The sequence below is a fragment of the Pseudoliparis swirei genome, chromosome 7, assembly GCF_029220125.1.
Source record: "Pseudoliparis swirei isolate HS2019 ecotype Mariana Trench chromosome 7, NWPU_hadal_v1, whole genome shotgun sequence".
Lineage (NCBI taxonomy): Eukaryota > Metazoa > Chordata > Actinopteri > Perciformes > Liparidae > Pseudoliparis > Pseudoliparis swirei.
In genome coordinates this window covers 5022271-5044143 of record NC_079394.1, presented here as the reverse complement: position 1 = coordinate 5044143, position 21873 = coordinate 5022271, and the positions used below count along the sequence as shown (strand labels likewise).

At 40.1% G+C, this 21873-nt stretch overlaps 1 protein-coding gene across 8 annotated transcripts; it reads left to right on the top strand.

Moving 5' to 3' along the window:
• Positions 1–6490: 6490 nt before the first annotated feature.
• kansl3 (KAT8 regulatory NSL complex subunit 3) lies at positions 6491–20271 on the top strand. Of its 8 annotated transcripts, XM_056418568.1 has the most exons (23): positions 6491–6639; positions 7266–7541; positions 7665–7835; positions 7941–8031; positions 9212–9397; positions 9521–9649; positions 9760–9876; positions 10100–10198; positions 10583–10654; positions 10768–10842; positions 10943–11100; positions 11234–11297; positions 11417–11605; positions 11883–11898; positions 12213–12302; positions 13270–13347; positions 13667–13849; positions 14232–14319; positions 14533–14663; positions 15486–15592; positions 16598–16796; positions 17539–17654; positions 18391–20271. In XM_056418568.1, exons 2-23 carry the CDS (start codon positions 7330–7332, stop codon positions 18394–18396), a joined length of 2577 nt encoding a protein of 858 aa, XP_056274543.1. In that variant the 5' UTR covers positions 6491–6639; positions 7266–7329; the 3' UTR covers positions 18397–20271. The 8 variants fall into 8 exon arrangements, 7 of the variants coding, with proteins under 7 accessions (XP_056274543.1, XP_056274542.1, XP_056274544.1 ...); XR_008832250.1 differs by lacking the exon at positions 11883–11898 and having other exon boundaries at positions 12146–12302; positions 17544–17654; XM_056418567.1 differs by lacking the exon at positions 11883–11898 and having other exon boundaries at positions 6491–6631; positions 12146–12302.
• The last annotated feature ends 1602 nt before the right edge of the window (positions 20272–21873 follow it).

The window sequence follows — 21873 nt, the reverse complement described above, 5'->3', positions numbered from 1 at the left end:
ATAAATATATAGAGATATAGATATATAAATATATATATATATATGTGTGTATTGGACAGTTGGTGAAGAAGAATATTGATACTTGAGAAGTTTTGATCTACAGTATGTTCTCCATGTCTGTAACATATATGTGAATATAGGAAACACAGACAAGTGGTGAACTGCATCCTTTTTTATTCTTTATGTGATTTATATCACACGTATCCTCTGAAGTCTCTTAAAATATCAGGTCCTTTGGGCTTCTGATGACATTTATCTGCAGGATGAAGTTTGAGTCAGTGGAAAAGAAGAAAATCCAGTGAGTCCCAACATTATTACATGAATAAAAAGAAGGTATAAAGGATAAGCCATCACTTCTCTACCTTACCATAAACTGGACATAATCAAGATGATCTACCCTTCTTATGTATTTAAAGCCTCCTGGTTAAACACTTTGAGGCAGGAGTCAAGGTGTGGGGAAAATACATTGTTAGAAAAGTAATTTACTCTTTAAAAATGTTTTAAACTTTAATATTGTATTCTACTAAAGCATGCTACAACTCCTGCACATGACTTACAGTCCTAATGCATTCGGTGTGAATTTCTTTATATTTTTCTATTCAAGAAAACATGTAATTCTATCACAAATATATTCTACACCTCTGTTACTTTTTGTTGTTGTCTTCCTCCTTAAGTTATTCATTGTATGTTTTTAACAATGGGCGTTTGTGTTCAGGATAACCGGCTGTTGGACAAATGGGCCATTTTTCAGACTACCGTAATTCAAATTATTAGGTGGTTGGACCAATGGCACCAGAGGAAGGACTGAAGGACTACGGACACAATCTGATCCAAGTCAAAACTATATTAGAACTTCACAAGCAAACCTCACATTTTATAACAAGCACATTAACCTCCAATAACAGACAGTACTTTTAAATAAAGATAATAAGAAAAAACTTGTAAAAAATGTTATCCCATCAACACACAAAAACAGCTGCCAACAAACATTAGTTACCAGAATTCACAACTCAACCACTTAAAAACCCACCAAAGTCAGTTTGCATTGTGTTTAGGTTAAGAAGCTCAAATACAGGGAACTGTCCTTTAATGAAGGGCTTAGTCTTTTTCTCTCTGCAGGGACCTTTGGAACTAAATAAGTGTGTGTGTGTGTGTGGGGGGGGGGGGGGCACTTTCCTGGAAGAGGTCGCGATACTGTTTGTATCTGCTAAATACAACAACATATAAAGTATAAAACAAAGTGTGAACAAAGATTAACCCATTTTTTAAAATAGTGCAGATTTACAGTGCATCCGGAAAGTATTCACAGCGCTTCATTTTTTCCACATGTTGTTATGTTACAGCCTTATTCCAAAATGGATTAAATTCATTATTTTCCTCAACATTCTACACACAAAAACCCATAATGACAAAGTGAAAACTGTTTTTTGCAAATCACGGAGGACCTGAAGAGATCATTCAAGTTAATTCAGTGTTTGCTTTAAATGTTGAAACATCTTTTTAATTCTTATCAGCTCTGGACTTTCACTGCCGTAACAAGCACATATGTAAACAAACTTTGAAAACTAAATGAAGAAAAACATAGAACTTTAAATAGAAACACTTAAAATCCAGTTCAAGATCTCTTTCTTTGTCTCGTGTATGAAATATATTTAACATACTATGACGCTAAGTTCAGCAAATGTGGCTAAACTAATTCAAACTAGAATGCTGTCATCCGTCAAAATTGAGCCCTTTTACTGTCAGAGTAGTCTTATTTTGCCATAAAGGCAAATTAAAAATGTTTCATATGATTTGTTTATTGCTGATCCCTTCCTAATCAATGCATGATGTCAGTGGGGGGATGGGGAACCTCTCAACATACTCTGAATTTATAGATTCATGAACATAAGTCTCATTGAATGTGTTCCTGCATTCTTACAATATGCAAAAACCAGAAAGAAACAATACAAGTCGGAAAAGTAAAACAATCGTGAACAACTTTGCACACTATAACTTAGTTGTGTGTTCCAACTGTGCTTCAACAGTGAGATATCACACATGCATTACTCTTTCTCAAGGACAAAGTTAATTATTTCCTTTATTCGGCACCAACAACAGCATGACTAAGTTAAACTAAGTTATCTGTAATAACTTCCAGTAACATCTGGTTTAATTGGTGTGCAAACACAAATAAAGCTCCCCACTGACATCAGGACAGCAGAAAGTCTCTACATCTTCCGCCGGAGACTGAAAACACACCTTTTCCGACTATATCTGGATTAAAACACAGATTAGCACTTCAGTGGCACTTAAATAGCACTTACTTATGGTACTTTTGTAGTTCGACTATGTTGAGGAAATGTTACTTCCTGTATTCTTGTTGTTCTTAGTTTATACTCTAGGTTGAAATGCACTTATTGTAAGTCGCTTTGGATAAAAGCGTCTGCTAAATGACATGTAATGTAATGTAAAAAAATAAAGGACAGATTCTAAGCAAACTGTTTAAAATCAGTGAAGAGCCTCTTGAACATGGTTTGTGTTTTCCTTTTTGGAAATGATTTTCTTTCTCATACAATAAATACAGAAGAAATGTTTTTTATATATTTATTCAATTGAAATTGAATTTGTCGCAGGATTTTATTTCCCATTTCTGGCAGCTGCTTTCTGCTTGGTCGTGTGTTTCAACACACAAAACACGCTCGCTGGTGAGAAGCCAGTGAGGGATCACATCTGCATGCCGTACTTCAGACATTCAGACTACTCCATCACTTTCCTACTGCTGCAAAGATTGGACATAGGACGGTCGGGTCGTTTCTCTTGTGCACGATGTATTCACAAGCCTTCAAGTCCAAAACGGACACACAGTCATCAGGGAAGTTCCGGGGTGTTGAATACCTGCAAATACACAGCAAACAGTAGAATATCTACGTTTCTTTGTGTGTGTTTTTTTGTACGAATTAAAAAACTTCAATGTTGTGATTTGTTTACACACCCAGAGCAACAGCCATTGCAGCTACAGTCCATACATTTACTGTTTCTCCAAGAAGATCCCATTGCATGCCATGTCTTATCGTCATCGTCCTGACATTGGGTCATGCCTGTGGGTGCAAAGAAAAATGCTAATTATCTTTCAAAACAGATGTGTATGCACCACAAATACACTGTATGTGGGATTGTGTCTTTACCTGGTGTCACGGCTTTCCGGTAGCATTGAGCATTTGCCATTGACGCCAGAGCGCAGAGCAGCAAAGCCAGAGCCAAATATTTCTTCATGTAAAAATGGAAACAAACATCACATATTTAACATTTAGTTGATCGCACTGATTCCTGTCCGATATGTATCGAGTGGTGCAGGAATGAGCCCTAAAACCTGCACTTCAGGTTCTCTTGTCGACAAGTCATTAGGTTTTTTGTTTCATGCCTGAAATAAAGTTTCTGGTGAACTAAAACAAGCTTAAAATATTTGTTATGTTTTGTTCAATGATATAAAATATGTCAGTAAATATCCTTCTGGTGAATTTGGAAGCTTTCGCATGTTTTTAAACGGTTGCTAATATTTATCTAAATGAGAATCCAAATGTCGTCGACTGACTCGTCCCTCTTCACAGCCTCGTTGTGTTTATATTCGCGCTCATTTGATCTTGGTGTAGTTTGTTGAAAAGCTTATAGTTTTTCACCTCTGGCATTTGCATTCATGCTTCAAAAATCATAAAGGGGGTGTTCATTTGTGAAGAACATCTTGGTGAACAAGATGTGAAAGTATCATCAACTTATCTTTGCTCATGCGCTTAGAAGAACTGAGCAACACTGGTGTAACTCTTTATACATTCATGATAAAATCTCTAAAACACAAATTAATGATGTACATAATTGACAAACATGACTTGATGTCCATGCCATAAAACAAGTCAAAGCTCATTCCGAGACACTTTATTCACTAGCGAACCACACATTTATCAACTCTCTTCCCCTCCATGATCTACTTTATCCCTTCAAACACAAATATAGCTATACCGACAAACAATTTCACAACTAAATCATTTTATACTCACCATATTGGGATTCAAACGTGCTTGACTTGTTTCGAAAGATTAAGATAAAGGCAACTGCACTTTTAATGAAGGGCTCTGTCTTATAAATAGTGTGTCTGCAGGGACCTTTGGAATTAAATAAGGGGGAAAGAAAAACGAGGCCGTTGCTTGGAAGAGGTCACTCCAGTTCAACACAACAAATAACTTTGTTCACAGACCAACATACAATGTAAAAGTCTTTTTTTCCCCAATAGCTCAGGTTAATTTTAAGATTCAACACACCGTTTGGAGTCTCGTCATTTAATACTGTTATTAGTAGTTCATTTTAGTTATTAGTTTTACATAACTCTTTTGTAGTGAAAATAAATATGTTGGTGCTACTCAACATTCTGGCAGACTAAACAGGCACAACAGATTTAAGCATCACGTGACCTGAAGAAATAATTCATTCCGAGTCTGAGAAAGTCAGATTCCCATTCTTTAAAAAAAATTAATTTGAATGAATTTAGTGTTTGCTTTAAATGTTGAAACATCTCCTGAATTCTAATCCGCTCTGGACTTCCACAGCTGTAACAAGCATGTAAACAAACTGTAAAACCCAAGTATAGAAAAACATATACTTTGAATAGAAACACTTACAATCAAGCTCAAGATCTCTTTCTTTGTCTCGTGTATGAAATTTATTTAACATACTATGACGCCAAGTTCTGCCAATGTGGCTTAACTAATTCAAACTAGAATGCTTTCATCCATCTAAATTGAGCCCTTTCAAAAGTCTTATTTTGACATAAAGGCAAATTAAGAAGAGACCGATCAGATGTCATATGATTTGTTTATTGCTGATCCCTTCCTGATCAATGCATGAGGTCAGCGGGGGATGGGGAACCTCTAAACATGCTCTGAACTAGTATTTCCAAACTGTGAGATGCGCCCCTCTAGTGGTATTACAGGTGGGGCGCAGGGGGAAATGAAGATTTCTTATATTTCAAGAACTTCATTGAGAACTTCACATATAGGCCTACTAATACATTAATAAATATTTGGCGAAAAGCCTGTACTGCCATGTTTGTTTTTTGTCTGATGGAGCAATCTGGTTTACTTGAAAGTGTCAGATTGTTTTGTCAGACTGTGGTTCTGCTCGGCTGCATTAAACAAACCTTTGTTTGAAACTAAACCAGAATCTGATTCCCTTGTGCTGCTTTTGGGTCCACGTGTTGCCCTCACCTGCAACAGTCTCATTGTTTGTGACTGACTTAGTCAGAGCGGAGGACCTATTGTTCTTAAAATGTTTATTATTATGTTTATTACCGTAGGTGTTTTCAGTTTAGAATTGTGGTCAGAACAATCAAAAGACCGTAGCTATAAAAGCTTAAGGTTTCATCAAACAACGTGGATGTAGCGTGGCGACAAAAAAAAGGCAGCTGCAACTTCTTCCTGTAAAGATAATAACACTTATAACAAAACAGGTTAACATCACATGTCCCTCAGTCCGTTACAATATAGTTTAATCAAGGTAATGTGTGTGAAGAGTTGTTGCTGTTAGCATCATATTTATATGTCCCCCTCATTGGTGTCTTGAGTGAACACAGCAGAGCTTGTATGAGGAGACGCAGAGTAAATAGTTTCCCTTTCTACCAGTAGATGGCAGTATATCATACATCGTTGATTGTTTTGTCACACTTAAATCCTGCTTTGAATGGTACAGAAGAGGTCAAAGGGCCAAGATGAGAAGAAAGACTATTGGTCAAATGCTGGGCTCCAAATGTGTTACCTACAAACTAGTGAGTTTTTATGTTGAACCTTTTTTCTCTCCGTACATTTTTGTTTTTTTGTTTCACTCAAACCTCGAGTCCAAACCGTGATACCCATGGTCCTAAAAATCACTCATAATCCGACAGATCATATTTCATCATTCGTTCAATTTCTTGTCTGCCACAATCAGGCTTTCCTTCCTAGCCCGATGTGAAAATAATTCCAAAAATGCAGATCAAATCTCTGCCCAACAAATGTATAGGGATATATCACTAATCACGTCACTAATTATTAATTAATTATATTAGTTATGGTATTATTAGTGCAATTACTACTTTCATTATATGTATACTTGATGTCATATGGATTGACTATGCTATAATTGTATTATGTTAATTTTGTACACAATATATTCTCAAAATAATCGGGTAAAATACCTCAACTATCAATAACTACTTCAATAAAGTAGAAAAGGGCCTTTCAATCATGCAATGAAACAGCGACGCGGTAATTCACCGACATTATATTCATATTGTTCGATCAATAACATCGAGTATTCTTGTAAAGGGAGTGAATTATGCAGACTCCACTCCATGTTGTGGATCTCTCACTGACGCGCCACAAACGGGGTTGCCAGTTTTCTTGAAGTGTGGGCATGACTGACCCTTTTCGTTTGAAGCCATTGAAAAAGGGGGTTGTGGAGCGCAACATGGCAACACATCGCACAACAAAAGGAAGTGAGGCTTTTGCGTACTGAATATTTCAGGTTTATAATATCTAGAATAAGCATATAAATACGGATTTATTTGGTTTTGTTCGGCTCAAAATCAGAATTTGAACCATCTCGACAGACATTGACTATTAATGTGAAAAGGTGAGCAGAAGACACGGCGACAGCGCCATTACGGTAGCGTTTAGCTTGCTGTGCTAACGTTAGCGTGCCAGGCCAGCCCATGATGGTATTTAGTCCCTTTATGATCAATATTACATATTGGTCAACTGCCACGTAAAGCTGTTATTAACAAGACACAGGAATGGTTTATACGGTATATTCAACATGAAATAGGGCATATATAATATCTGTGTTATTGTCATGATGGGTGTCGCTTACCGAGGACAAAGCGACAGCATGTTTGATCGTAATATTATTCTCGTGATATTTCATCTTACGGTTATTTCCTCGGAGTTGTTCAGTCGATAACGTCACATGATTAAATTAAAATAGCTTTACAAGAGTCCACGGTAACATCAATTATCTTGTTTCAAGTCACAACCCAAATATCGGAAGCAATACAATATTAACGTGTTCAAGTAGAAGCTTGAACAGTTTTAAATGTTGTGTAAATAACTAATCTTTCATATATTGCTGCCACATAACTCTTCAGCGCTAGATTATGCCAACATAGATATTTCTGCTTTGTATTACTGCCCCTTAAATTCATTGTGGAAAGGCAGTAAAATATATTTTTTGCAAATAATACATTTTGCCTCCTTTTCTAGTTTGTTCTGAAACAATCTGAAGTTGTTAAGCTCTTCCCGGGGCCCTTTGGGGCCCAGGAAGACGATGCATCGTGGTGGGGATAAGGACTTTCAGATATCAGCTCGGAAGATGGGCACATCCTTGCTTTTCCAGCTGTCGGCTCATGAAAGAGAGTTGGATCTGGTGTTTCTGGACCACAGCTATGCCAAACCATGGAACGCCCACCCAGATGCCAGCAGTGCCCGGCCCACAAGGACGCTGTTTGTTACCCCTCGTCGCCAAACCGAAGCCTTGTCGTAAGTCAGAACACTCACACTTTCCATAATTTGTATCTGAAATGAATTCACGAGTGATCAGTTTGATCACTTAGCTATTTTCTAAATCGTAGTAACTTGATATTTTCTTTTCTTTGTCTGCAGAGATGCGGATTCTCTGTTAGATGTGGAGACCGTGACATCGCCACCGGTTCCTCTCTATGATAATCAGAAAGCTCTTAGTGTGATGAAGGAGTGCGAGCGTCACGTTCTGTTTGCTCGCACGGTCGCTGAGAGTCCTCCACCCCCTGATGACTGGGAGGAACATGTAAACAAGTAATCATCTGGAGCTGTTTATTTATCCTCTACTTGACACTTGTGTCCATCCAGACGATGTTGAAAGTATATAAGTTACATTGCATTTTTTTAAACTTGTTTCAGGACTGGATGGTCAGTGGCCCAGAACAAACTGTTCAATAAAGTCCTTAAAGCTCTACAAGCTGAAAGGCTGGCCCGGCTGGCCAATGAAAATGTAAGTTATGAATATCTTCTCAAGAGCTTTAAATACAGTTTTTCAGCACATTTGTGATCACTGGATTGAAAACGTTATTGATCTCTGAAATCTACAGTTATTGTGCATACATGCAATGTTATATTTGCAACAGTGCGTTTGCTTTCCCACTTGTTTGATGAAAAATGCTCTGTTAAATAGAATATACTGTGTATAAATGACTGTTTGGACTCTATAAAGTCAATATAGCTTACAGGACTGTCTCAGAAAATTAGAATATTGTGATGAAGTTCTTTATTTTCTGTAATGCAATTAAAAAAAAAAATTGTCATGCATTCTGGATTCATTACAAATCAACTGAAATATTGCAAGCCTTTTATTCTGATTTATTGCTGATTATGGCTTACAGCTTAAGAAAACTCAAATATCCTATCTCTAAATATTAGAATATCATGAAAAAGTATACTAGTAGGGTATTAAACAAATCACTTGAATTGTCTAATTAACTCGAAACACCTGCAAGGGTTTCCTGAGCCTTGACAAACACTCAGCTGTTATAAATCTTTTTTTTTACTTGGTCTGAGGAAATATTAAAATTTTATGAGATAGGATTTTAGAGTTTTCTTAAGCTGTAAGCCATAATCAGCAATATTAAAAGAATAAAAGGCTTGCAATATTTCAGTTGATTTGTAATGAATCCAGAATGCATGACATTTTTGTTTTTTTAATTGCATTACAGAAAATAAAGAACTTTATCACAATATTCTAATTTTCTGAGACAGTCCTGTATGTTACTGTTTATTGGATCGTCGCTAGATCATTTTGATCTATCGTACACCCTACAGCTGTAACTCGAAGGCTGTTGCAAAACAGTACCTGTTGGGAGTAACGTATCATTTTTCCAGAGAGAAGAACATGTACAAACCAGTGTGAGTGCTTTTAGTGTCCAGACACAAGGTTTTTTCTTGTGATAGACCCTCAATTAAGAGTAGATTAATAATAATTTGTATAATGTCGATATTTTATGAACAAACATTCTGTTTTTCCGATGTCTATAGTTTGTTTAAAAAATAAATAATCTTGAGCACGTGGACCATATATCAACATTTGAAAAGTACCAGCAGGGTTATTTCAAATCGTCATCCGTGAAGTGCGACTAAAGCCATTTGTAAATTGCTTTCATTGGTGTTATTTCTCTTAGGCGTCCAATGAGCCAATCTTGCGGAGAATAGCCGTGGACAAGTGCGCCAGGAAGGTGCGACATGCATTAGCCAGCGTGAACTGGGATAGCAAACTGACGCAGTGGTTACACACGACCATGATCGAATCCTTAAGTCTCGCTATGCTTGCTGCTTACCTGGATGTGCTGCAGACTCTCAAAAGCAAGGTGTGCAGTGTGTAATTGAATACAGTTTAAGGATTGCTCGATAGTTACTGTCAGATGTCTGCACCAGTATTTGTACGATTTGTGATTCTGGATTCGTTGTTATTCCTCTTTGTTTCTTGGAAGTTGCCGTTGCTGATCGACAGAATGTTGCTGACAACAGCAAAGACTGGCACTCCGAGTGCAGAGGCCCTGTCACTGCTCTTGAAACGTCCCTGGGACCCGGCTGTAGGAGTCCTGTCTCAAAACAAACCGGTAATGCTACTAAGTTAATAGAAAGCATTGTCGTACCATTTTGTGATTTACTTTGTTCTTTGTGATCTGTAACAATTTAAGACCAAATCTCTGTTTTCATATCGATTCAGAGCAAACTTCCTGGCTCGCCGCTCATCTTAATTGCACCATCAAGCCCAACCAACCCCGCCCTCTCTACTTCAAGGCGAATGAGATTCTGGCAGTCGCAACTCTCGTGTTTGGGAAAGGTCTGAATTCTCATTCAATTCTATATATATATATATATATTATATAATAATAAATTGAAAAAAATATATATCATAAATATATACAAAATATATATATAATAATAAATAAATAAAAATATATATAATAAATATATACAAAATATATATATAATAAATATATTATTATTCTGAATTTGGGTTTCAATGTTGCCAGAACATTGTCTAATAGCTGTTTCCACATCAGGTCATTCCAGTGCACAGTCACGTGAACAGCGGAGCCAATATTGGCATCACACAGTGCTTGGAGCACATGCTGGGCACCGTCAGAGCCAAGGTCATGGAGGTAGGACGTCTGTTTTTATTTTCTACTTGTATGACTAGTTGCTGTGTGATGGTGATGTGGTGTTTTGGAGTTGATTAGTTTCTAATGTGTATATTCACTATGGCATTCATTGCATGAAAGATAGCCGTCTTTAAGTTTCTTATCACACGGTACTGTTTGGTGTGCATTATTTACTGGCAATGCTCAGTATGTGCACATCAAACAAATACTTACCTACTAGACAAATTGTGTTAAAATTATAATGATCTCGTCTCAGCTGTTTATCTTAACACGTCATGTCTGTGAAGGCAACATGGGGGGGGGGGAAAGCATCTCCATGTAGAATACAGATTATGTTATGTTATTTTGTGTGCACATGTATAATGTCATACGTTTACCCACCAGGTTCACAGTCACTTCCCCCACAAACCCATTATCTTGGTTGGCTGGAACGCTGGTGCTCTCATCGCCTGTCATGTAAGACTTCTTATAATTTATCATTGTTATATAATGTGAAGCCAAGTCATTTTAACACATAAAAAAAATCTTATAAATCCTTTTTAAAATAATTATATCCTGATTCGTTACAGGTATCTCTTATGGAGTATCTGACCGCTGTCGTGTGTCTCGGCTTCCCCCTGCTTACAGTCAACGGACCAAGAGGGGTAAGACCGGACACAGTATCTTCCATTTATTTTTATTAATCAGTTTTTACAAAGAAAAACTGACCTTTAGCTTCAAGTCAGTAGTTGTACTGGTTTGCAGGATGTGGATGACCCGCTGCTGGACATGAAGACCCCAGTGCTGTTTGTGGTCGGTCAGAATGCTCTGCAGTGTAGCATAGAGGGCATGGAGGAGTTCAGAGAGAAGCTGAGGGCAGATAACAGCATGGTGGTGGTGGGAGGATCAGACGACAACCTCAGGTCAGTCACAACTTTGGACTAAAGTTTCAGTTTAACGAGGAGAATAATAATAATAAATTAAGAGGATATCTTATATTCTTTCTAGCTGAGCATAATGATTTTAGTAGTATTACAAAATGTTCTTCCTCCACAGAATCAATTCGGCAAAGATGAAATCAGAGGGACTAACGCAGACCATGGTAGACCGGTGCGTTCAGGTTGGTCTTTATAACTGGACATGTTAAATCAGGAGAGTTTTTCATCCTCTGCAAAAAGAAATGCCTATGATGTTGATATTACAACAAAGGCTTTTTTTCTTCTCATGACCGATCTGCAGGATGAGATAGCTGACTTCTTGTCAGGTGTTCTCACACGGGCGGAGGGCCACGGCCATGGCTCAGGGGAGATGAGGGACCTGGACACGGAGAAGAAGAAAAGGCCTCGGCGGGAGCTTCCCTTTGACATGGAAAGAGGACGACCGTCCTCGCCTGCACTTAGAGTTCCCATCTCACCTTCAGGTTCAGAGGTCAGTTAACGGGTGCTGCAATTACCAAGACCAAGAGCTGCATCGGATTATTGATTTACTATAACAATAATTAAGATAGTATTTTTAATATTTATATTTCTTCATGGTATAATAATTGACTAGAGTTGCATCTTGTTTAATGATTGTTTGGTATGCTTTTTAAACCCAGAATTGTGACACTTTTAGACTGTTAACAAAAAAAGAAATTATTGGACTTAATTTTGTCTTTATCAAAAGGAAGTGATGTAATCTCATTCTTTTTTGTCTGGAACAAAAGGACAGCTTGGTGCTCAGTAGGTGCTTTTCACTTCCTCCATTGACTAGAGTTACAAAATTTAAAGAATATGTACAATATTAATATTTAGAAATATGCATGTAAAATTTCGGAAACTGCATTTGGAAGAAACTCTAATATCCGTTTGTCATTTGAGCTGGCTACATTTTAATTTAGGTTAAGTTTGTCATGAATATTATATGCAAAAGGTTGACACTAATGAATCATGACTCAGCAGGTGTCCCTCCTCTACACTGTGTCCTCAGGATCTGTCTAGCGTCTGTAGTAGTCCCACTTCAAGTCCAAAACCTAAGATGTCTGGTCTCTCTCCAGCACAGAAGTCCAGTCTGATTACAGCCACGCAGCTCCTCAAGACACACATGCAACGCTCTGGCACAGTACTAACGCCTAAGCAGGCTCAAGGTCAGTTCACCACCACAAAACATTTTGGATGCATTGAAAACAGTCATGTTCATGTTCACATGCACGGCAATCCTTGGTACCTCTCGATCTCGCTCCTCTTGTTTCTGTGAACTTGTTTTACGATGAGTCATTCAAGCTCAACTTCTGCTGAAGCACAGTCGACGTTTTTTTTTTGGGAGATGTGAAAATTATTTCAAATAAAAACAAGTTACGGGATTGTGTAGTGACATTAACACATCTCTAATCGTACATGCTTGGTAACAGCTCAAGACGAGATAAGACCAGGGTTTGTACGTTCATGGAAAACCTGAAAAAGTCATGGAATTTTAAAATGGTCATTTCCAGGCCTGGAAAAGTCATGGAAAAAACTTAAATCATAAAAGTTTTGGAAAAGTCATGGAAATTTTTTATAATTACATGCTCATTTACGCCGAGTTTGAAATAATTAATATGTTTATTTAAAGAAAGACGCTCAAAATATAAGCCGGCGTACGCTCTCAATACGCAACATTTTCTACATTTTTCATGTTTATACCGAGATTTCATTTTGGTCATGGACATTTGGTTTAAAGTCATGGAAAAGTCCTGGAAATCCATTGGTCAAAATGTGTAAGAACCCTGTAAGACACAACCAACATGCATCCAATTGACACGATCACCATGACACCGCCATGGTCAGAACCTGTTGGCTCCCTATCTGCACACTTTGGTCTCATTATCAGGCACTTACCGTTCTATCAGGTTACGGTGCCACCCTGTGTTCAGTGTAGGAACTGCATGTCCAAATTCAACCTGTGTTTCCTCAAAGATAAAAGAAAGCAAAACAACTACATTATGGCTCCAACAGATTGCACGTCACAACATTTGTTAGGGCAAGACAGAAAGTGACTGAAATATTGTCCTCATCCGGTGTCTCTTCTCTTCCTACATCTTTCTTTTCCGCCTTTTTTTCCTTCCTTCATTCCAGCTCAGTTCGCTGCTTTTATGAAACAAAACATGCTTGTGAGGAAAAATCTTCCTCCTGGCACCCCTCCTTGTATTTTTGGTGAGTGTCTATCCATTTCCTCTCTCTTTCCACTCCTTTCACTCCTTTTCTGGTTTCCATTGCCCAAATAGAATATAAATGTCACACTGGAATACTGCACTGGCGCCTCACTAAATGCCATGCTTTGAATTTGTATATTTCTTAAACTCAGAATAGTAGATTTTATATTGCTGTAAAAAAATAAAAAAAAAGTGCCCCGGTTTATATAACAGACAGGCAAGATGTAATATCAATGTTGGGGTTAACAAAGGGGCAAACAGCCCAGGTCAAAGTCGCCTCAGCAGTCTGCTCAATATCTGTGTTTTTGTGTGTGGTGCAGTGCCAGTGACCAGTGATCAGGTGGAAGGCCTGGACCGAGATGAACTGAGGTCCCATGGCAGGAGGAGGCAGGCGCCGAGTCCCACGCCAAGCAAAGCCACCAAGAGAGCAAAGATCAAGGTCACCATTGTTTCCCAAAGCGAGTCAGCAGGGGGGGGCACCATCAGCCCTGCTGCACAGGAAGGTACAACACCTGGTGTTTATAATACATATGGGACTCTAGACGCATTAGTTTGATATAAGCTGTCGATCATTTCTTCTGTTTTCTTTAAACATTGAGAAAACATTTCTGTTTTGTGATTTGATAAAATCAGTAGTAGACGAGCTAGAATTGGAGAGAGATTTTGGCAGCTCACCTTTTATATACCGAGTGTGAGATGACAGAGTGAGGACAATGTTTTTGTTTGATGTGAAATATGCTTCAGTAAACGGACCTTTGAACACTATTTATTCTTGAAAAAGTATGGTACCTGTCATGCGTGACGAGCGAGATGTGCTTGGCAATTGTTTCAGCCTTTTCCTAAAGCGGCCCTCTGAAGTCATGATGTGATCCCTTTTCCGTGCAGTGGGTGTCTCCGGGAAGCCCTTAAGAGTGACAGTGGGACAGGCTGTGGCTGGAGCCAAGGAGCTCACTGGACTTCTCACAGGCCAGCGGTAAGCCAGCCCGCCCTGGCGCAGGCACCTTCGGGACATAGAGCGCCGAAACCCGTTAGAATGCCGACACCCACAACCCACACTCCCGCCCTTTTGGACAAGAGTGTGTCTGGTGCAGAGGAATTGATGAGTGGTTTAGTGTGGGAGCTGACTGATGGCCAATCTTCACTTGCTGGGGTAGCTCCTGAGTGGTGGTTATGTGTGTCACTGCAGGTCTGGTAGTCTCTCAGAGGTATCTGCTGCCCTGTCCCCAGGCTCCAGCTCATTCAACAGCGTGCAACCTTGCATGGTGTCAGGGTCCTCCACACCAGTCCAAGCGCAAGCTCCGGCTACTGCCGTATCAGGTATCTCTGTCCTGTCCTGCACGCCTGTTTGTACTCGGAACTGTGCAGCTAATCGCAGCACAGTTACCTCAACACACAGTGCCGTTCCAACCACTCCGTAGAGTGAGAAACAGTTTTGAACACTGGAAGAGACCGACAGTGTGTGAGGACCACATATTTAAGCAAACATCATCATTGATTCCCTCTCACGCCAACGCTGTCCCGACCCTTACCATTTGGACATGACTCTCATGTTGCCTGTCTGTGTGTGTTGGTGGCCATCTAGTTTTTGGCCTGGGGGAGCAGTTTGTACAAGGAGTTATTCATATTTCATTCAAATATCAATTCAATTCAATTCAGTTTATTTGTATAGCCCAATTTCTCAAATTACAAATTTGTCTCGGAGTGCTTTACAATCTGTACACATAGACATCCCTGCCCCAAAACCTCACATCGGATCAGGAAAAACTCCCAAATAACCCTTCAGGGGGAAAAAAAGGGAAGAAACCTTCAGGAGAGCAACAGAGAAGGATCCCTCTCCAGGATGGACAGATGTAATAGATGTAATGTGTACAGAAGGACAGATTTAGAGTTAAAATATATTCAATGAATATGACAGTGTATGAATAGCTCATAGTAGGCATATTCCACGATGGAGACCTCCACGATCCATCAGGCAGATGTCGGAAGTGGGCGGAGTCTCAACAGTGGGCGGAGTCTCAACAGGACAGTGGCGTTGTCGGTAGCAGGAATTCCACGACCCAGACCTCGATGATCCATCAGGCAGATAGGATCTATGCCGTATCAGCTCCCTTGATTACTTTTCTTTCCGTTTGTGTGTAGCGCCTTCCGCCAGCAGTCTACTACGAGGCCTAAGTTTCAATCTTCAGGAGATAATCACCAAAGCTCCTAGCTTGGCCGCCACATCAGCCAATACAGGCAGCACCCAGGTACCTCTCGTTGCATGGCATACACGTGGGAATGGCCACAATGGAAGTTCAGCGTGTGAACTGTACGAATAACAAAACCACAAGTTGCACAACTTAGTTTCATTTAAGGTGCGCCTAAAGAGGCGAGTTGACTCATAGCCTAGGTCAGGGGTCAGGAACCTTTTTGATGGGAGAGCCATAAAAGCCAAATATTTCTAATATATTTCATTGAGAGCCATATAGTATTTTTAATATGCTGCTGGTTGGAGACGATCAATAACAGACGTTTAGTTTAATAAAAGAACAAAGACGTCTTTAAAAAAGGACCTTAAATTACTTCTGTAATCTGACGCTATAGAGAAAATTACAGGGGGGCGGGCGGAGATTTTTTTTTTTCAACTCAAAATTGTCTGGGAGCCATATATGGCTCGCGAGCCATAGGTTCCCGACCCCTGGCCTAGGGCATTAAGCTTTAATGATATTCTTCTGCTGCCAATAACAAATGACCAATGAGGGTTTACCTCGTACAAGAGCTGTGGAAGTTAGAGCGTCTTTAGCTTCACAGGGAAACGGTATATTTGAAGTGTAGTTACAAAATTGTTTTAAATATTTAAAAAAGTGTATGAAACCGAGCTATAGGACTGTGGCTCCACACACACCACGTTTCAGATTTATTGAACAGATATCTTTGATATTGTTGGTACTAGGTCACGTAAACACACTTTCTATAATTTTGTTTCACATGGAGAAAAGATTCGTAGGGTTTAAAAAATATTAATCTATTCATTTGACAGGGGCAATTACTTTTCAAATATTTTGCCCTCTACATTTATATCAACAAGTAGAAGAAACACAACTCTGTATTATCTGAGCGTTCCTAATAAAATGTCAACCCGATGTAATTTGTGCACAGCGGGAGCCGACTCTCACAAGAGTTTACTACCGGGAGTAGAAGATGAAGTTCATCCAAAGTCTCTTGTTGGATAAGACCTTAAACTATTTGTTTGTCTTCTCCTCCACCGTCAGGCGGTCTGTGGCAAGCTCCAGGGTCAGGTCCTGAGCGCCGTCTGTACCGGCAACAGTCCTCTGCTCCGTGCGTTGCCCGTGGTCACCACAGGGGGAGTGGCCAAAACCACCGCCATCCACCAGTTGCTCACGAATGGCGGGCTGGCCAAGCTTGCCAGCAGCTTGCCCGCCTTGGCGCACATCAACAATCAGACCGCCGGTACGTCCCGAACTGCCAAAACACGGCGGCCACGTTGAATGCTCAGAGGTCATTTACCCTTTGCTTTGGAAACGCTAGATCAGGACATCTGTCGGCCAGGGAGGAGGCCGCAGTAAACAACCATGTGTGTTTGTATGTGTGTGTGTGTGTGTGTGTGCGCTTGTGTGCGTGTGTGTAAAATAAGTATGAAATCATTTGATACAGAATAATTGTGAATTAAGTTAAAACCAGTGTGAGTCTGGTTGACCAACTTTTAATATGATGCCTGAAATCAATCTCTGCTTTGTATGTCAGATTTTGTTTCTCACGTCATGTTTGTTTGCCTCGTGTCGTAACATTTTGTAAACCTTCCATCAAATCACCTGCTTATAATGTTCATGAGTTTGAATGGTAACCTCTTACAAATGTGGTGAAAAGCACACGGCATTACCCAAGCTTTCTCCTGTTACAATAAAGACTGGAATCAAACTCATGTTTTCATTGCTTCTGTTTGTCTTTTTCTTTTAGTGTGACTCAGTTTTTATTCACTGTACTGCACCCTCGCCTCACTAAATATCCAAAGTAGTTTGTGTCTTTTATACTTCTCATTGTGTTCATTGTCCAACAACCAGCTTTTTGTTTTAAGTCTGCAGACCACGAAGCCAAAAGGTGGTTCTGACAAAGGTCAAAGGTCAATTTTCACTCCTGGTGTATTATGGTGTGTAGCGGTTCGTGCTGAGCGCTTGTGTTTGTGTGTCGGTAGGGCAGAAAGCCCCCACTTCCATAACGGTGACCCTGCGTGGAGCACAGTCGAGTAGAGCGCGGTCTCTCTGCCCAGCTGCTGAGGTCGTAACGATGGCTCACAACCTTGAGCCCAAGGTGCGTCTCATTTAAGCCCTTAATGGCCCCCCATATCGTTTTGTTTTAGTTAAAGCTCTTTATTGGAGTCCCAATCATTTCTAAAGTGATGGCACCAGTTAATTCATGCAACATCTGCCTTCTTTTGTTTCCACACTGCCCGCGTTGTTATCCATACAACCCTAGGCAATTCATCTTTTTGGCTAGCTAATGAATATCTTAACTGCCATGGCGACCACAATCCGATGAAATAATTGTTTTCTTGGGTGTCGAGATATAGTATTAAGGAGTGAAAAATGAAAGACCTGCCCTAAATAGTAATCCTTTACCCAATTATCGTGGTATTTTGTCGCTTACGGTGCATCTTAAGTTGCACACAAACTATCCGTTAATGCACATAAAGAGGATTTTACATTAAAGGCACCCTGATATGATTTCTTAATTCAAAGACCTTTTATAGAAAAGCATTTCTTTTATCCCCCCCACACATATTTTCCATAAAAACTGCAGTGACAGCAGAGTGAAAATGACTGCCTCAGCTAAGTGTTATCTTAATCCATCTAAATATGAGGCTGGGTATCAAAGTGAGCTGCACTTCTGAAATGATTCACATCAATACTGAAGATAAAGTGCACACTAAAGTTGCCCATCAGTTCTAGACAAAGAAGTACTTTGTCCTTAAAATTGTATCACAAGCAAGCTTATTTTGTTATATTTCCCAGAGTTTGAGTTTGTTGTTCCACTGTGCCTTTTGCAGCAATGAGAGGTGTCCATCTGTGAAACTCCTGGTGTAAGCGGATGCTGAGCCAGAGGCACCTGTGAGCTGCAGCCTGCTGATGGAAGTGCCCCCTCCATGCAATGACACACACACACACACACACTCCACCCAACAACATGCATCACACCTGCCTCACATCCTCCAGGGAGCTCCCCTGTGGAGATGGTTGGAAAAGGCCAGGCAGGCAGTCCCTGTCGGCCGTGGCTGAGCCGAAAGGTACCGCGTTAGTAACACTGCGATGGTGGTCAGCCAGTGAGAAAACATCATCACACGTTATCCTCAAAGGGGGAAATTGTTTGTATCATGTGAGGATCAACTGCAACCTATCTGGACTGAGATGATATCGCTGCGATTGAACGATTGAAACTAAAATGATTTAGTGTATAGTCTAAATCCTTTCGTCATGAATTTATTTGTATCGTATTTATCATCAGTTATGTCACAAATTGATATTTTGGAATATCTCCATACTACATTTGAATGATGGCTGTGGTTTCCATATTATTTATATCTAATTATATTCACACCATTACAGGGTAATATTATCATAATTGCTTTTTGTGTTGCGGTTTTCTTTCAATGGGACAGACAACTTCACCATATATAGCACTCACTTTATAGCACATAAAGCACTCCGAGACAAATTTGTAATTTGTGAAATTGGGCTATACAAATAAATTGAATTGAATATAGGTCTGAAATATGTTAGTGAGAACTAAACTTCAAGGCTAATTAAATGTCAGTAGTGATCATTCTTATTGGATTGCAGAAGTTACGGTGTATTGTCAAAAATGCCTGGAGTTGACTGTGCGTCTTACTTTGAATAACATGCACTCAAGAAGCTGCATTACAAGAATGTCAATCTGTATTTACGATAAACTGCATGTGTTACATTAGTTTCCACTAAACTACGGCATATGCCCCGTCTGCATTGTGTCAACACTTCCCTGTAAAGACTTCAGGGATTTCCCTGAAGACACTCAACTGTGTTCCATGTTTGCGAATCAAAATATTTGGCCCCGTGTGTTCAATATTTGTTTTGAGCAAGCTAAGCAACTCTTCTTATTCAAAATATAATGAAGGGGCCTGCTCTCATGCATGATAGTTATACTGCCGTGTTTACAGCAACAGCATAAATACAGCCCACTCATCTCAGCTGACATCCTGTCTTAGATTCCACACACAGGCAGCAAGTCAGATAAGATAAAGTGAAGAGTGTGTCTCCTCCCTCTTACATAAGGCAGGCGTTGTGTGTGATGGGCAGAGACAGGGTAACTGATGGCAGTCAGACAGAGCTGCTGGCATATCATCATCATCATCATCATTAGCAGCAGTTGATACTCAAGAAATTCATCTGAGGTCTCTTCATCCAGACTTCACCACAGTTCTGTTATTTTATATATGAATGAGTTTGATGATTGCGAAATCCAGGGAGACATGTATTGCTTCGTGAATCAATCTTTACATATTATTAAGAAATTGGCTAAAGAATGATACATTAAGAAGAAGCATATAGGGAAATCTCTTAATTTATTTTTTATAATTATATAGATTACACGTTCAACACACGGTGGATTGCCAGTTATGTGTTGTTGCAAGTCGGAAGAGAATGTTATATGAGGATTGTCCTTGTGCATTAAACTTGAACTGTGCCTTTACAAACAGGAACAACATGTACAATAGTATAGAGTTCATGTTTACACTGAGCGCGTGCATCTGTTTACGCACATGTTGATATGGAGGGTCTAAAACATGCAAAAGAAAAGCAGGCAGTATTGAAGGAGGACAACAAATTGAAAATACATGTTATTCATTGTACAAATTGATACATTAATAAAACTACAACATTTGCCAAACTGATACTACCATGATGATATGCAGCTGTCTGGTTGGCCGATACTTTGATTTACATTTGATTTACAATCTCTTCGTGGATTGCACCATCAATCGCCAACAGGTGGCGCTCTCATCACTTACATTGGCTCGGTGGACGCTTATATCCAGGCTCACTCGGGTTGTTTGTGTGCGCGTCTGTTTAGAGACAAGATTTTTGAAATTGAACCCAATTTTTCAACAAGCTCTAGAAACAAATGATGCTATAATCTTTACTTTGGTCAATTCACTATTGAATGAAGGTTATAAACACGACTGTGGAGACAGCGGATGGGAAACTATCACCAACAATCCCTCTTCACAAAGAGATAAGAATGACACACATTATAGTCCCATGTCTGCTCTTCAGAGACCCCTGATGGACCGACTGGGGAGCGATGCGAGCGCACACGGGCATCACCGCGTGATGAGGCATCTCCTCCTCCCCTGGAGCTGCCAGGTCATCAAAGTTCCTCAGGCTCTCCCTCTGCGCTCCTCCCAGGCTCCAGGCTCCGGCTGCAGGAGAGAAACCACCGAACCACCGGGCCCGGAGCAAGAACACACCGGGGAGAGGCTGGATTAGAAACCCGCCCCCAGGAGGGATCTCGTTTCCCCCCAAAAAAACCTCCCATTTCTCTCTCTCTCTCTCTCTCGCTCCCTCCCTCTGTGCCCCTATCTGCCTTCACCTTTATCCCTCGCCTTCCGCCGTCTCCCCCACCACAATAATGGATCTCGCGGCGAGATGTTTGTGTGTTCTCTCCTGTCTCGGCGTGGTATTGGCGATCGATGTGGAGTCCGGTGCCACATCAGAGCCGATCGACTATAAGGATCCCTGTAAAGCTGGTGAGATGGTGTTCCCTTTATTTTGTTTTTTTCCCTCCTGTAGAAGCGACGCTGCGCTTCACCTTCTCATGTGGAAGTAGAAACATGCCACGAATCTTTTTTGGGGTTTTCTTTTTGCGGAGCTTGCAGAGCTCGACTAGAGAAACGCTTTCGGAGAGATGACAGGCAGTATGTCGTTTTAAAAAAGGAGAGAGAGAGAGAGGGAACATTGTGTGCATTTGTTGACATAGTTTCTGCAGTTTGAAACATTTGACGCGCACACTACTGAGTCGCTCCGAAAATATAAAATGATGAGTAGAGCTGAATACATTTTCCTCGAGGGTTTGAAAAGTTTTGGGTTTTCCTTGCTGGTTGAAAAGTTTCAGCCTGCTGTTTGCGGCCACTGTTTCCTCTCTGTGATCATGTGGCGGCTGCAGGCGGCGTGCTGGTTTATTGTTGGGAACGCGAAAGGATTTCTCCACTTTGATGTTCAGGCTTCTTCTGGCTTTCTGTGCTGCTCACACGGCCACTAAAGCCAAGTGGAGGAGGGAAGAAAGGAAAGTCCAGTGGAGCTGAGACGTGATGCACACACAGTGATGCTGTCTTAAATATGTCTGCATCTTTTTGTTTTAAAGCATATGCTTTACAATCCTCTTGGAAAAGCACATCTGACTTCCATTTACCAACATATAAAGTCTAGGCTTTATTAACTGTGTGTGTGTGTGTATGTGTGTATGTATATGTGTGTGTGTGAGAGAGAGAGAGAGA